General features: G+C 43.5%; 1 protein-coding gene across 1 annotated transcript; it reads left to right on the forward strand.

Annotated features, from left to right (window-relative positions):
- Positions 1–3,098: 3,098 nt before the first annotated feature.
- On the forward strand, positions 3,099–9,128 carry LOC148293520 (uncharacterized). Its single transcript, XM_088254406.1, has 3 exons — positions 3,099–3,278; positions 5,919–8,569; positions 8,647–9,128. The coding sequence occupies exons 2-3, from the start codon at positions 5,930–5,932 to the stop codon at positions 8,869–8,871; spliced, it is 2,865 nt and encodes a 954-aa protein (XP_088110532.1). The 5' UTR covers positions 3,099–3,278; positions 5,919–5,929; the 3' UTR covers positions 8,872–9,128.
- Positions 9,129–15,708: the final 6,580 nt, after the last annotated feature.

Here is a 15,708-nt window from a genome sequence, read left to right on the forward strand (position 1 = left end):
AATTCTTCAAGCATCAATCGCGCTGAAGTACGTGTGTGTGAAATCTAATGGTTGATGCATTGTGAATTCTATGTAAACTAATAGTTAATAAACATCAAAATGCATGTGCGCTAGTGTCAATTGCTCACACACATAAGTGAAACCTTACCATTGATGCATTGTGAACTACACCGGTATCAACTAGTTAAGAATTAACTACACACGTGAACCGGAGCGAGGTTTAGTAGCAAGTGAGATGGCAAGAGAGTGATCATAGAGTGTGTTAGGTGACGAGTGACAATCCAATTTAGTTGCTCAGTCACACAGTCACACAGAGGCTGTTGGCCATTCTCATTCAGGTTCGATTGGTGAATGGTCAAATAGGTCGCATGCATTGTCACCTTCACCAGTAGACCCTTATGCAGGTGGCAATGGCATTCACGTTAGCTGCTTGTTTGGTTGGCAGTGACAAGTTAAGACAGCTACATGCATATACGGCCCCCTTACAATAGATTGGATGTTAGAAATCACTCTGTAATCTGTATTTGATTTGCTTTCATAATTTATGTTTTTCTATTTTTCTTTTTGTTTCTTTGTTCATTCTATTGTGAAATCAGGGCTTGAGCCTTGAGGCCCAGTAGAAATGAAAAAACCAAACCCACTAACATATATAAATGTGGCCTAACTTGTTTCACCAAACAAAAATGTGACCTAACTTGCAGCACGAGCTTTCTTTCTAAGAGATTTTTTCGCTAAACAGAGCAGACAATGAATGCGTTTCTTCCACGCCAAGCTTAGGCTAAATTGAAACAAAGGCCCACAGCCCAGCTTTCAGTCTCTGATGCCTTCCCAAAAATGGCAATAAAACCAGTAACCTTTTCACTGTTTCCAAACTCCAAATTTGAATGCACTGCAGGACTACCATTAATTGATTCGACCGTTTGAAACGGTCAATGAGCTTTTTTCAACTACTACTATTAAGATTTAAGACCAAGCCACTCTTCTTCAAGTTGAGAGATGGATTGGATTTTACCCTACTTCAGGAAAAGTTTCCGCACTGGATTCACTGTGTAAGGCAAATGTCACATCGAAAAGATACAGGATTTGATTTACCACTCAGCTGTTAGAATTTTCAGAGTTAAATCTGCTCAAAAATAAACCAAATTCAACTGAATTTTCCTTTCATTCAACAAACTAGTAGTAAATTTTTTTAAGGGTACCTTAAATAGTAGCTTAATCCATCAGTCTTTATCCTCTTAGTATGAAGTTAATCACAATAATAATGATCATATTTATGAAGTTAATTACTTAGTGTTTCTAACTAAACCAGTTTATATGAGTTTTATCAGTGTTTTTTTAATATTGGATGGTCAGACCGAATTGTATTTGATACACGATACTTAACATAAATTAGAGCACTAAAAGGAAACAAATACAACATCATCCTCATCATCTAATCTAAGCAGAATATGAAACAGATAGTTGAGGATGAAATACTAGATGTTAAGCTATATATCTATATCCAAATTCCCAAGCTTAGGGAATTTCAACCTCACCCTCATCTTCTGTAGTTGGTAGCATCAACCATTCATCTGGAGAAGGGCTCAGATCATTTGCATCAACCAAAGATGGCTCTTGATCAAGTGCTTTACAACTGTTCTGGTTCTGACCAAACAACCAATTAGAACTTCCCAGTGGCAAAGGATACTTTGATTTTTCAGCACTGTTACTATCCAAGGTATTCAGAAAAGATAACCACCAAGAATAGGAAGAAGCTTGGTTCTCTCCCCACTCAAATTCTAAGGCTTCCATGGTTGCTGCCGCTGCAGATGGTGCATGAGCCAAAACTGATGGTGCAGTTGTAGACCAAACAGGTCCAGGCAGAGGCATGGACTCCACCAATGAATTAAATTGTGAACCAACAACAACATGTGATGAAGATGCTGATGATGATGATGATGATGAAGATGAAGATGAAGATGATGATGATGATGATGATGATGATGCTCTATGGAGTTGCAAGGCTTGAAAAATCTGCCTCCTAATTTCAACAGCATTAATGTCACAAAGCTGGGAAGCCCTTCTGTTTGCCCTTCTTCTCACTGGCTTGGCTGGAGAATTGGATTTCTCAGAGGAAGAGCTCATGTTGGTTTTCAACTGAAATAAAATGAAATTCAAGCAGGCTTTTCTGTGGCAATAAAATATATGGGGAGATAAAGAAGTGAATTGAAGTATAGGGTAGGGGTTGAACTTGAAAGTGTTTGATAAGAGTTGAATTAATGGGAAGGCCAGAGAGGAATAAGTGGCGGAGTTAAGTGAAAAGAAAAGATGGGTCAGAAGTCACTCAGAAGCAATGACATGTATGCTGACACGTAATGGATGCAATGGGACACATCAAATTTAAAAGCTTGGGAGCCTTGGAAGTCACTGTCTCTCAGTCACTCTGTCTGCAAAAGTCTACCCCCTCTTTCCCTATTTCGTACTTTCCTGCTAACATCTTTAAGGCCTTGGATTTTCCTCTAGGCAAAACAGTGTTCGCTTTTGCTAAATTGCAATATTTTCCCTAGAATCCTGCCACAGTAGATGTTTTGACCAAAAACAATTTGCACAGTGGATGTGTATGTTTGTATGTGGCTTTGAGACTAGTGAGGTTGGGAGGAGAAGCAACAAACCGAGCTCCATTTCAAAGTTTTGCATTATTGTTCATATCTGGTCCGATTCCAAAGTGGAAGCAAGCACAGTCCAACTAAATTCTTCCGACTACCTTGAACAGTTGCCATCATGCATGGTCCAAAATGGGTTCACATTTGTCCCTCGCTAACTCGCACAACACGCCTAAAAATTATTGATGTATGTTGAATCTCATAATGCCTTATTGCCTGATGATTATGTGAATTTCACAATGCCTCATTCACTAATAATTATTAAGGGCTCTTAGATATGGGTCCAATTTCAGCAATACAATTTGATTGCATGACAGTAATTGTTACCTATTAATTCCAGTCCTAAAGTCCAGTCGTGCAGCCACCCTAAGCAAATAGTGTGCCCACTAATTTTAATGTTGCATTATATACAAACGGAAAGTAAAGGAGGTAGATCCAAATCGCATATCTAACAGCCCCCAAATCGTAGAAATCCCAAAAGTCATGCTCCATCTTTGCCAATTTTCACTGATTTTTTGGTTCCTTACTGGGAAGATTTTTGGGTTTCTACTTATGATTCACTTTTACATATGGAATAACCTCGAATTTTTTGGATTATCATCAATTGTGGCATCAGTTGAAGTTCTTGTATCCCAGGTAAGCATACGTTCATACTTTTCTGTTACGGTTTGTTCCTGATGCTTTTCGAGAGTATGTTTGGTGTTGCTTTCTTCAATTATTGGTGAATGATTTTCCTGCAAATTTGTTATGGCATATCCAACTTTATTTGTTGGCTTATGAATCTCTAATAGACAAATATCATAACTGGGTTTTCCTCAACTAGAACCCGTTGTATAGCTAATCTCTGAAACTGTACTTATGCTATAAGTACGTTGCAGAACATGAACATCACATCCCACGAAATATATTAGAGAGAGAAATAGAGAGCTGATGAAAATGGGGAAGTTAATGTTAATGGTGGTGGTGTTACTGATTTGTGTTGTTGTGATTTTGGGTGGTGCCAGTGGCCAAAGTGAGAGCAACGTCAGGGCCACGTCCCATAGCTACAACCCAACGCAAATAAATTGGGATTTGAAAGCAGCAGGGGTTTATTGCTCCACTATATCCAACTTCATTTGCTGGCTTATGAATCTCTAATAGACAAATATCATAACTGGGTTTTCCTCAATTAGAACCTGTTGTATAGGTAATCTCTGAAATTGTACCTATGCTATAGTTTTTCTACCACGATCTATCAATGGTAAGAACTATCACTTTGTGACTTGATATGGCACTTCACGTAGAACCTAACCGACAGGTAACCTCTTAAGTGTGTACCTATGGCACAGGTAACTGTTTGGCATATACATGTGATATAGGTATAGTGTTGGCGATTACCTATACGACATGAGGTTACATATACGATAGGTGTTGTAGGTATATAATTGATTGTGGAAGGTATGATTTTTGCGATTTTTTATGTTCTTGCCGTCTGAAGATTGTTTAACGTGATTTTTGCGATTTTTCTGTTTTTAAGGTTACCTGATTTATATCTTAGGGGCAAAATTGGAAGTACAACATAAATTAAAAAATTAAGAAAATAAAATATATACCTCATAAATTAAAAAAAGGTAAGTAATCCTACGTGACACAAAAGTCAAAGGACTTGAATTACTAACAACAATTGTGTAGATTGCACCCAAATTCTGAATTTTGTAGTTTTTTTTATAGATCTTTTTTTAAATTTTAATTTTTTTTTATTGATGATGTCAGCAAACGCATGCAACAGCTCAAACTGTTCTTGCCTTTGGGCTGACCTGATTTGGTGGGGACCCATGTGCTGCCAGGGCTGTAGAAGCCCGCTTGAACTACAATTTGGGGCTTGGGCCTTCTGTTGCTCAGGCTGGGGGGCACCGGTGGAAGTGCCCTTAGGTGCCCCAATCTCCGGATAAACAGTTGGATTAGGCTACCGATTTATGATGCTGATTTTGGATGGGGTCGACCCATTTTCATGGGGCCTGCTGCAATATTTGACGGGATGTGTTTGTTGTTTTAGCAAGTGCAAGTAATGATGGGAGTTTATCTCTCATGATTTCTCTGCCATCTGAGCACATGAAATCATTTTCCAACTTCTTGTATCACATACAGGGGCACAATTTTAAGAATGCCCCCAAATTATAACCTTGTTTTATTATATGATGTTATTTATTTATTTGGCTAAATTGTAGTAATAGTTCTTGAATTATAATCCGGAGTTACAATTCCATCCTTAAACACCAATAATAGTTGTTGTAATCCTCAAATTAGTTTCCCCTCCTTTCTCAGTCACTCACTTTGTCTGCAAAAGTCTACCCTTATCTCCATAGAATCATAGCACAGTGGATGTGTGTGTTTGTATGTGGCTTTGAGACTTGTGAAGTTGTGAGGTTGGGAGGATAAGCATAAAACCGAACCCCATTTTCAAAATTTTGCATAATTGTTCATATTTGGTCCAATTCCAAAGTGGATGCACAGTCGAACTAAATTCTTCCAAGGGTAAATGGCGGAAAACCCCCCTGGACTATTCGGCTTGTCGAAATGTCCACCCTGAATTTTTTTTTTCAGCCAATTTAGCCTTCGTATTAAATTTAATCGCCAATTTCACCCCCGCCGTTAGGTTTTCCCCAATTCCATCCAAATGCCCGTCAAAAAAACCACGTGAGAGGCACGTGAGTCGTCTGTTGAGGGTAATATCGTCCTTTCGCTGCTCAGCCTCACCTCATCCCCTTTTGACCCTTCCTTCGTATGGTCAATTCCCAAAATCAGAGTTAGGGTTCGTTCACTTTTTCGAAAAAGGCTGAGTGAAAGAGAGAAAGCGACTGATTCGAAAAAGGGTGAGAGAGAAAGATAGAGTACGGCGACTGAGAGATTTGAATTGGGAGAAAGAGTACGAGTTCGACAAGGGTGATTTGGTAAACAAACACAATGAAAATCAGAGATGGTGGGAAGCTCCAAAATAATTGTTGTCGGATTTCATTGGTGGACTTCATAAAAAAGCATAAGAAAATTCGAAGAAAGTGGTCCCTATGGATGTTGTTTGTTGACTGAGACTTAGCTTGGGTTGTGAATGTGGTCCCTATGCATGTTATTTGTTTATTGTTTGTCGGGTTCTGTATGAGTTTTGTCTGAGTTTGTATTGTATGGTATTGTATATGGTAATTAGTAAACATATAGTGTACTGTATATGGTAGATAGTAAATATTTATTGTACTGTATAGGGTGCATAGTAAATGAATGAGAAAATTAATTATTTTGCAGCTAATCCTGACATGTTCACACTTGAAGTACACCACGGTGGGTATTTTGCTGATGGTTTATATATGGGAGGTATTGTACAATGGATTGATGGGCAAGATGCAGATGAAGTTTCAATGCTTGAGTTATTTGAAATGGTTAAACACCTTGGGTATGATGAGCAGAACATTCAATACTATTACAAGCACAGGACAAATGGCTGGGTAGAAATTAGGACAGATAAGGATTATTTTGGAGCATTGAAGCTGATGAAACCGAGGCAGCTGTTCGTGTTATACATAACTGCAAATCCAGCACCTAGGCCTCTAAATGTTGAGTCCCCAGTATTCTCTGCAAATGCTGAACATCACGAAGACACTGTTCCTGGGTATGATGCTGATGAAGAAAATGTGCAATATGAGTTCGTGGATGTTGAGATAGAGGAAGAATTTGGTGAGGCAGAGGAAGGTGGGGAGGCAGAGGAAGTTGAGGTAGAAAGTGATGAAGCTGAAGGTGGGGAGGATGACGAAGAAGATGGTGATTTCATAGACAGTGAGTTTGAGCAAAGTGATGAAGAGGACAACATGAATTTTCAGAGGTATGTTGTAAGTGAAGAGCAAGATGATGGAAATCAAGAACCAGGTGAGGGTGACACTGGTGGTTATAATACATCAGACTTAGAGAGTTTGCATGAAGATAGTGAAGGTGAAGATGTCAAGAAAAAAGGTTTGAGGCAGCCAAAATTCAAACAGTATAATAAACATCATGACCTTTTAGATCCGAAATTCCACTTGGGTTTGGAGTTCCCTAATATGCAAGAATGTAGAGAGGCCATAAAGTACTATGCATGCAAGTGTGCTAGAAGAATAAGATATGTGAAGAATAAGCCTAATAGAGTGAGGCTGGTATGTGATGGTAAGGGTGAAAAGGCAAAGAAGCAGAGTGATAAGAGTAAGAGGACTGGTAAGGGTGAAGAGGGTGAAGATGAATCTGCAGATAAACTTGAAGATTGTCCTTGGTTATTGTATGCTGCACATGTTGGGAAAGGACCCACTGTTAGAGTGAAGACATTCCATCCAATTCATACATGCGGCAGATCTCAAAGAACTAAGTTTGCCACTTCACATTGGTTGGCTAAAAGGTTTGATGAGGATCTGAGAACCAATCCTAACATGTCAGTTGCTGACTTCATGGCATTGGTGAGGAAACATTACAGTATAGATGTTACTAGGGACCAATGCTACAAGGCAAAGAATTTCGCAAGGGAGAGGATTCAAGGAAGCATTGAAGAACAATATGCAAAGTTGTGGGATTATTGTGAGGAGCTTAAGAGACAAAACCCAGGAAGCACAGTTTTAGTGAAAACATCATTGCGGGGAGATGGTCCAGTGTTTGAGAGGCTTTATATATGTTTTGCTCAACTGAGGAAGGGGTTTATTGAAGGATGTAGAACCATGGTTGGTTTTGATGGGGCTTTCATCAAAGGACAACATCCAGGACAACTTTTAAGTGCTGTTGGGATTGATGCCAATAATGGCATGTTCCCAATAGCTTTTGCTGTTGTGGAGATAGAAAACAGAGACACATGGACATGGTTTTTAGATATATTCTTCAATGATGTTGGGGTAAGAGGCACTGGAAATGGGTGGGTTTTTATCACTGACAAACAAAAAGGATTGGGGCAGACAATTGAGGCTTTAAAGCCGGATGCTGAACATAGGCATTGTGTAAGGCATCTGCACAATAATTTCAAAGTTGCTGGGCATGGTAGTTTGTCACTTAAACAGAAGCTATGGGCTGCTGCTAGAAGTACAACACTTCCTTGGTGGGAAGCTGAGATGGACAATATTATGGAAATATCTGCCCCAGCTCATGCATGGCTTAAGGATAGGCCTGCAATTCATTGGAGCAGGTCTCACTTTACTACTGGGAGCAAGTGTGATATACTACTGAACAATTTATGTGAATGCTTCAATTCAGCCATTTTGGAGGCAAGAGATAAACCAATCATCACGATGGTGGAAAGGATAAGAACCTATTTGATGTTGAGAGTTGCACGACAAAAGGAAGTGAAATGCCCTCAAAGAGTTGGGCCAAGGATCTTTCAGATTATTGAATTTTTTTTGAAAGAGAGTGGCTCATGCATTGCACAGAATGCAGGTGGAAACAAGTTTCAAGTCACCTATATGCTTGATGGGCAATATGCAGTAGATCTAAATACTCACTCTTGCTCTTGTCGAAAATGGGATCTCTGTGGTATCCCATGTTGCCATGCCATGGCTGCAATATCAAGGCAACAGAGAAGCCCAATGAGTTATGTCAATAAGGTGTATAAAAGAGAAGCTTATGATAGGGCTTATAGCAATTACATTTCACCAATGCCAAGCCAAACCTTATGGAGGAAATCAGGTCATGCGCCAATCAAACCCCCACTGTATCACAAACAGAGTGGTAGGCCAAAGAAGGCAAGGACTAGACCCGTGGATGATATCCCAAAGGGTGCCACCAAGCTTAGGAGATATGGAATTGTAATCCATTGCTCAATCTGTGGAGGAGAGGGCCATAATGCTACTAATTGTGGAAGGGCAGATGGCAGAAGAGGCAGAGGGAGAGGAAGAGGGACAGGAAGAAGAAAATGCGTGGGAAGAGGAACTGGAGCCACAGCTACATTACAGGTAAAGGATGTCAAATTATGATTCAATGTTTTAATTGGACTCATTTCAGTTTTAATTGTGATTATTTTCATTTGTAGGAAATTAGAGGAGGGTTGACAAGGACTGCAGCCACTGCAAGCCAAACAGCTCCAACCAATGTTGCTAGCCAAGCAAGTGGAACCAATCTTGCTTCACAACCAGGTCCAAGCTCACAACCACGTCCAAGCTCACAACCTGAGTCTGCTATTACCACTCAAAACAGTTCCAGGCCAGGAGGGAAAAGGTTCAAATCCCCTGCAAAAAGGGCAAGGCCATGGAGGTAAAAGAGATGATGGCTTTCATGGGTATTTTGAACGGATGCCTTGGTAGTTTGGCTTGAACAGATGGGCTAGTAGATGTTGGAATGTGTATTTTGAACAGATGTGTCTTCTGGATGATGTTTAAGCAATGTTGGAATGTATATTTTATGGTAGAATGTGTATTTTGAACTGATGGCTATTTTTGAAGTTGGAATCTGTATTTTGAACTGATGGCTATTTTTGGGATGTATATCAACAGTTGGAATGTATATTTTGAAGTTTTTGATGTATTGCAGATGATGGAATGTATATTTTTGGCTGTTTTAGGTATATTTTTCAACTGTAAAGGGTATTTCATGGATTTCAAATGTTGGATTTTGAAGTGTTTCACAGATTAAGCTCTGCTTGGATTAGTGTAGGCTTTATGCCTTGCTTTTGTTGTACTGCTTGCAGTTTCTGGGTATTTTGCCTTGGCTTGGGCCAAATGGTAAGTTTCAGTTACCCAAAATACAAACAACCCTTGCATTCAACCAAATTCATTCAGCCAAACCTACATTGAACCTCCAAATCTGCCACAGCCAAAATAATGCACAAGCCACTACATTCAACCAAATGAAAACCTACATTCAACCAAATAAAAAGCTAACTAATACAGTCAACAACAACAAAATTACAACAAAACAACTCAGCAGCCAAAGTCGAAATTTTTTCTCTTTGTCTCTTAGCTCTTGCACAATCTTCTTCTCTTTAGCTCTTTTCTCTTCCAATGACTTGATTCGTCTCAACAATCGACATATGACATGTTTGGCCTGCTCAGACATTATCGGGTCCTTCCAAGCCTTCCAACCACAGCCACCACCATACTTCTCTCTACAACACACATATAACCTCCTCCCTACATTTTCATCAGATCAACAAACAATCGTTTCAGCCTCAAATCCACACCGGCAGATACACACCATATCATCCTCCGTAATAAAAGTGGTTGAACTTGATTCGGTAGAAGCTGCACGTCTGTTCCAATGCATCGTATCTTCGACTGCAATTTCTTCTCTTGTTCTTGAAAAGTGAGGCTGAAACGAAGTAGAAGTGGTGGTTTCAAACACTACAAGTGGTGGTTTCGAAAAGGGGTGGTTTCGAAAAAGCTATCTGTCGAATCTCCATGGCTGCAACCAACAGCCAAAAGGGTTTGATTTTTGTCGAATCCCCTTGGCTGCAACGAAGGAAGGGTCAAAAGGGGATGAGGTGAGGCTGAGCAGCGAAAGGACGATATTACCCTCAGCAGACGACTCACGTGCCTCTCACGTGGTTTTTTTGACGGGCATTTAGATGAAATTGGGAAAAACCTAACGGCGGGGGTGAAATTGGCGATTAAATTTAATACGAAGGCTAAATTGGCTGAAAAAAAAAATTCAGGGTGGACATTTCGACAAGCCGAATAATCCAGGGGGGTTTTCCGCCATTTACCCTTCTTCCAACTACCTTGTACAGTTGCCTTCATGCACGGTCCAAAATGAGTTCACATTTGTCCCAATGCTTTATCAATGGATGGTTATCAATTATTTCATCGATTAATGATTATTAATTATTGATGCATGTAAATCTCACAATATTTCATTAGATAATGAAAACCGTCTCCTAAATGTAAATATGTTTACCTTATCTATTTGTCATTTGAGAAGCAATTGTTTGATTATTTCTCACATCATCAATAGTCTGTCAATAGACATGGACAAGGTAGATTTTGTTCCCTGAGAATTTGAAACGTGCCCAAATTCAGCCCAGTATACTCCCCCATCCTTGGTGAATGTATGTATGTATGTACTGAGCTAGTTGAGGCCTAGTTATTTGCTATACATTGAGCTAAGTTTGAGTTGACTTTTGCATCAACTAGGTCATAAATAAATCATCCATCACATTTCTTCAAGCTCTTCATTTTTTGTGGTGTAAATTTGTGTCCTTTAAGCAAAAGCTATGCCCGGGTAGATTTAAAAATATTGAACTGAATTTGTGTCCTTTAAGCAAAAGCAGCCCATTTCTGTCCAGTCCACGGCCTCTCCGGCTGTCCTCCATAATTTCAGACCCAAAGCAGATCTCCTGTTGTAAATTGTAATTATAGTTTTTGTCTTTCTGGTCAAATAATAATATTTTTTTTGTTGAAATTTCAGTATTATTTAATTTTGGAAATAATGTTTTTAGTTTGTTTGTACCATATCTGACCCTCCACTCGTACAACGACACGTGGATCTCATAAACTCGCCCAAGCACCCAAGGCCTCGGACAATCGGCATAGGCTACTGATGATATTGTCTCAAAGCAGCAAAAGATCATTACAGGGCCCAACACAGCCTACAATCGGTATCCCCTACCGATTCTGCAGAATCAACCTCGAAGCACCCGCCTGAAATATCTAAGGACTCGTGTCAACCTCATAGGGCCCTCCCACGAGTCCCACATCGAAAATGAGCGCTAAGAGCATACTAAATGCCCTCTATAAGTATGCCCCTCCCACTACAATACAGGGGTAAGACTTTTCAGCTTGACTTTCATACTTCTATATGGTCAACAGCAAGAGCTCTTAAAACAACAAACTTACTTCGGCATCGGAGGGTCTTAGGCTGGTTCCACACCGGTTCCATAGACCTTACGAGTCTCGACTTCTTTCTATTCAGGATCAGCATCCAAGGACAGGAAGAATCGGCATCCAATATTCAATCGATCTCTCGATCGTCCATCCCATTTGTAAGTTGCACTCATCTCTATCTGTTCAGATTTAGCGCCAACAGATTGGCGCCGTCTGTGGGAATCGCTTATCGATCAACCCATATCTCAAAACAAAGAACTCTGAGACCAAAAAATGAATCCATCTTCGGCCCTCCCTACCGATGGCCCCATCCTCGGCCTCGTTGGCGAGCCGAATCCAACTCCCTTGCTTCAGACACCTGCTCGACCGACCACCCTGGAGGCTCGGATGGAGACCCTACAGCAGGATATGGCAAGAATGCAGGAGCACAACAATGTTCTCGCTTCCAAACTGGATGACACCCAGAGGCAACTGCATCAACAACAAACACTCTCCGCCCAGTTGCAGAACGATCGGGAACCAGCCACACAGCTTCGGCAGGAGAAATCGTTTAAAAGCGTACGAAAGCCCACTTTCCAGGATAGAGGGAAGCAGCAGGCCGCGAACGGACCAACTGTCTCCCGAAGACTGTTCGTGCCCACTCCGAAGGAACGCCATCCCGAATATCGCGTTTATTCTGATTGCCGCGAGAGGATCAACGATCGGCGCAGGGAACGGCAGTCATCGCCCATCCAGGTCCGGGCGAAGCTAGACGATCCACGCCTGGAGGTACTTGGACCAAAATCCCCCTTACGCCAGAGGTACGGCGCGATCGGCCTGGAAGAGACGGACGAATCAGATTATGTTCCAACATCCCCAGGAACCACAATCTCATCGGCAGGGCCCTCTGCACGACGCCACAGCCACCGATCAAACCAAGACAACGATCGGCGAAAAGGAAATTACGAGAGAAGCCCCAGCCGAACGGCAGACCAAGGAAGGCGAGGTCACAATACTGACCAACGCACAGGGAACCGAGCGATCGAACCCTTTGGTGACGATCTTCCATCTACCGATCCGACTATTCGTCTCCTCCTACAGAAGATGACTCGCATCGAGAAGGAACAAGACCAGGCTCGGACACCAACATGGGGAACGGTACAGCCAGGGCCGTTCACCAATCGAATCCGGACATTCAGACACGAGAAGGAGGTCCAAGCACTCCGCATATCGTTTTATTCGGGGGTCGAAGATCCCGTTACCCACATTCATACCTTCCAATCAGCGCTGGGTTGCAAAGGACTGACGGACGAAGGCCAATGTTTGCTATTCCCCTCCACCCTGACCGGAGCCGCTCTGAATTGGTTCTATCGGATGGAGCCAGACACGGTCGACAATTTCAATCAGTTGAAGCAAACCTTCCTCAACCATTTTATGATTCAGACCGATCGCCTATATTCCGCCGATGATCTATATACCGTTCGGCAGCAAGACGATGAGCCGTTGAGGGAATATGCGGTTAGGTTCAGCCATGAGTACTCCAGATGTCCGGAAACTGACGACAGGGCGGCCTTCGGTGCCTTCAAAAGCGGCCTTCGGTCGTCTCAGTTTCGTTATTTGGTCCACAGCAGCAACTGGACCACCTACTCCGAATTAATGAAACAGGCGGCTATCCACGCCAAGGCTGAGCATTTCAACTCCAAGGGATCGGCTTCGACCCCAATAAACAAAACGGCGTTGACCGATCAGCCTCCAACGCAGAACTACGACCGATTCCCGGTCGACCGATCGGCAAACCAGGCCCCCTACCGAACGGCACCCCCTGTCCCTGCTTTTTCCACTCAGCGAAACAAGCGGAAGGACAACTTCCGGGAACGGCAGGACAACAACAAGAAGGGCAACCACAAGGGGAATCGGCCAGACGAAATCTTCACTTTGCTCAACACCACTTATGAGCAAGTTCTCCTGACCGAAGGGGATATGATACCGAAGCCGAACAATCGGAAACTCCCTCGCCAGAGCGAAAAAGACACCGGTGTCTTCTGCCGGTACCACCAATACAACGGCCATGATACGGAATCATGCATCGCGCTGCGCAAAATCGTTGAACGCCTCATCAATGACGGAAAGCTGGATCAGTATTTAAACACCAAGCCAGCAACGGATAACTCATTGAATCGGCAGATCAATATGATCAGTGGAGGGGCGCCTATTGCCGAAGCCAGCAACCGATCCGTTAAAAACTACGTTCGTGCCGTACGGCATCCACAAATCCTCAGCGTGGCGGGAGGACGCAATGACAAAATTCAACGCAACGGTTGGGAACCTATCACCTTTTCTGAAGAAGAAGAGCGAGGCATCATCTTCCCCCACTCTGATCCTATGATCATACGGGCTGATATATCGGATTTCGACGTAGGCCGAATCCTCATCGACACCGGCAGTTCGGTCAACGTGCTATTCGCCGACGCTTTCAACGCCCTCGGCGTGGACCCTCGGCATCTGAACAAGGATATCACCCCTCTCCTGAGCTTCTCTGGCGACGTGGTTGAACCAATCGGCAGTGTCCAGCTCCCGTTCGCTGTCGGTACCATCCCCAGACGAACGGTCCTCTACACCCATTTTCTAGTGGTCGACTGCCCAACGGCATACAACGCTATCATCGGCAGGACGGCGCTCACAAAAATGAAGGCCATGCTGTCACCACACATGCTCCTCCTCAAGTTCCCCACACACGCTGGCGTCGGCCAAGTGCGAGGGGACCAATTGAGTGCACGGACGTGTTACGTTTCGGCAACCAAGGAATCGGCAAGGGCTGCGCTTCGCGAAACATACTCGGTCGCCACCAGCTTGGGCGTACCGAACGGCAGGGGGACGGACAAACCAGATGACCCCCGAGATGAGACTGTAACCCCGCAAGCGCAACCCGCCGAAGATTTAGAACCAGTCACCCTCTCCGAAGCACAACCGGACAGACAAGTTCGAATCGGTACAACCTTGAGTCCGGCACTCAGGGCCGATTTTATCACCTTCCTGCAAACCAATGCAGAAGTCTTCGCCTGGTCATACGACGATATGCCCGGCATCGCCCCGAGTGTCATCAGCCACAAGCTCAGCATCTGCTCCACTTTCAAACCCATCAGGCAGAAACGGCGGGCCTACGATGCCGAACGGTATGAGGCAATGAGGCTCGAAGTAGACAAACTGAAGACCATCGGCTTCATCCATGAAGTAACCTACCCAATTTGGCTGGCAAATTCGGTTTTAGTCAAAAAATCAAACGGCGCCTGGAGAATGTGTCAAGACTATACCGATTTAAACAAGGCTTGCCCAAAGGACAGCTTTCCTCTGCCACGGATCGATCAGATGGTGGATGCCACGGCAGGCCATGAACTTCTCAGCTTCATGGATGCATACTCAGGCTACAACCAAATATTCATGAGCCCTACCGATCGCGAACACACGGCATTCATCACCGACAAGGGAGTTTACTGCTACAACGTCATGCCGTTCGGCCTGAAGAACGCTGGGGCGACATACCAGCGATTGGTCAACAAAATTTTTTCCGACCTCATTGGCACCTCGATGGAAGTCTATGTGGACGATATGCTGGTCAAGAGCAGAACGGCCGATTCTCATCTCCACAACCTTTCGCTCATGTTCGGCGTCTTAAAAAAGTACAACATGCGCCTCAACCCGAGCAAGTGTGCCTTCGGCGTTTCCTCGGGCAAATTTCTCGGCTTCATGATCAGCCAACGAGGAATCGAGGCCAACCCTGAAAAAATCAAGGCATTACTCGACATGCAGGTCCCGAAGACACAAAAGGACATTCAGAGTCTGACTGGGCGTGTCGCCGCTCTAGCCCGGTTCATCTCCAAGGCTACCGATCGGTGCGCTCCATTCTTCAAAGCCCTCAAAGGAAGCAAACGGCAGATTGTCTGGACTGCCGAATGCGATCGCGCTTTCCAAGATCTTAAGGCCTACATGAGCAGAGCACCCCTATTATCCACTCCTCTCCCCGGCGAAGAACTCATCCTCTACCTCTCGGTTTCGGCAACGGCACTTAGCTCTGTGCTCATTCGCAAGCCGAACGGCATCGAACTCCCCATTTTCTACATTAGCCATGCTTTGCAAGACGCTGAGATTCGGTACCCCGAGCTCGAAAAACTCGCCTACGCTCTCGTCCTTTCAGCACGCAAGCTTCGGCCATACTTTCAGGCTCACAGTGTTACCGTCCTCACCAATCAGCCTCTGCGCCAGATACTCCAGAGACCGGAGACATCCGGCCGGCTAGTCAA

Source organism: Prunus avium, chromosome 6, assembly GCF_965620075.1.
Source record: "Prunus avium chromosome 6, drPruAviu1.hap1.1, whole genome shotgun sequence".
In the NCBI taxonomy this organism is placed as follows: domain Eukaryota; kingdom Viridiplantae; phylum Streptophyta; class Magnoliopsida; order Rosales; family Rosaceae; genus Prunus; species Prunus avium.

Bases quoted from the DNA above. Each gene is read 5' to 3' on its own strand.
- LOC148293520 (XM_088254406.1), top strand. From the start codon at position 5,930: ATGTTCACACTTGAAGTACACCACGGTGGGTATTTTGCTGATGGTTTA. The intron at 8,570-8,646 runs GTAAAGGATGTC...TTTCATTTGTAG, and splicing joins GAGCCACAGCTACATTACAG to GAAATTAGAGGAGGGTTGAC.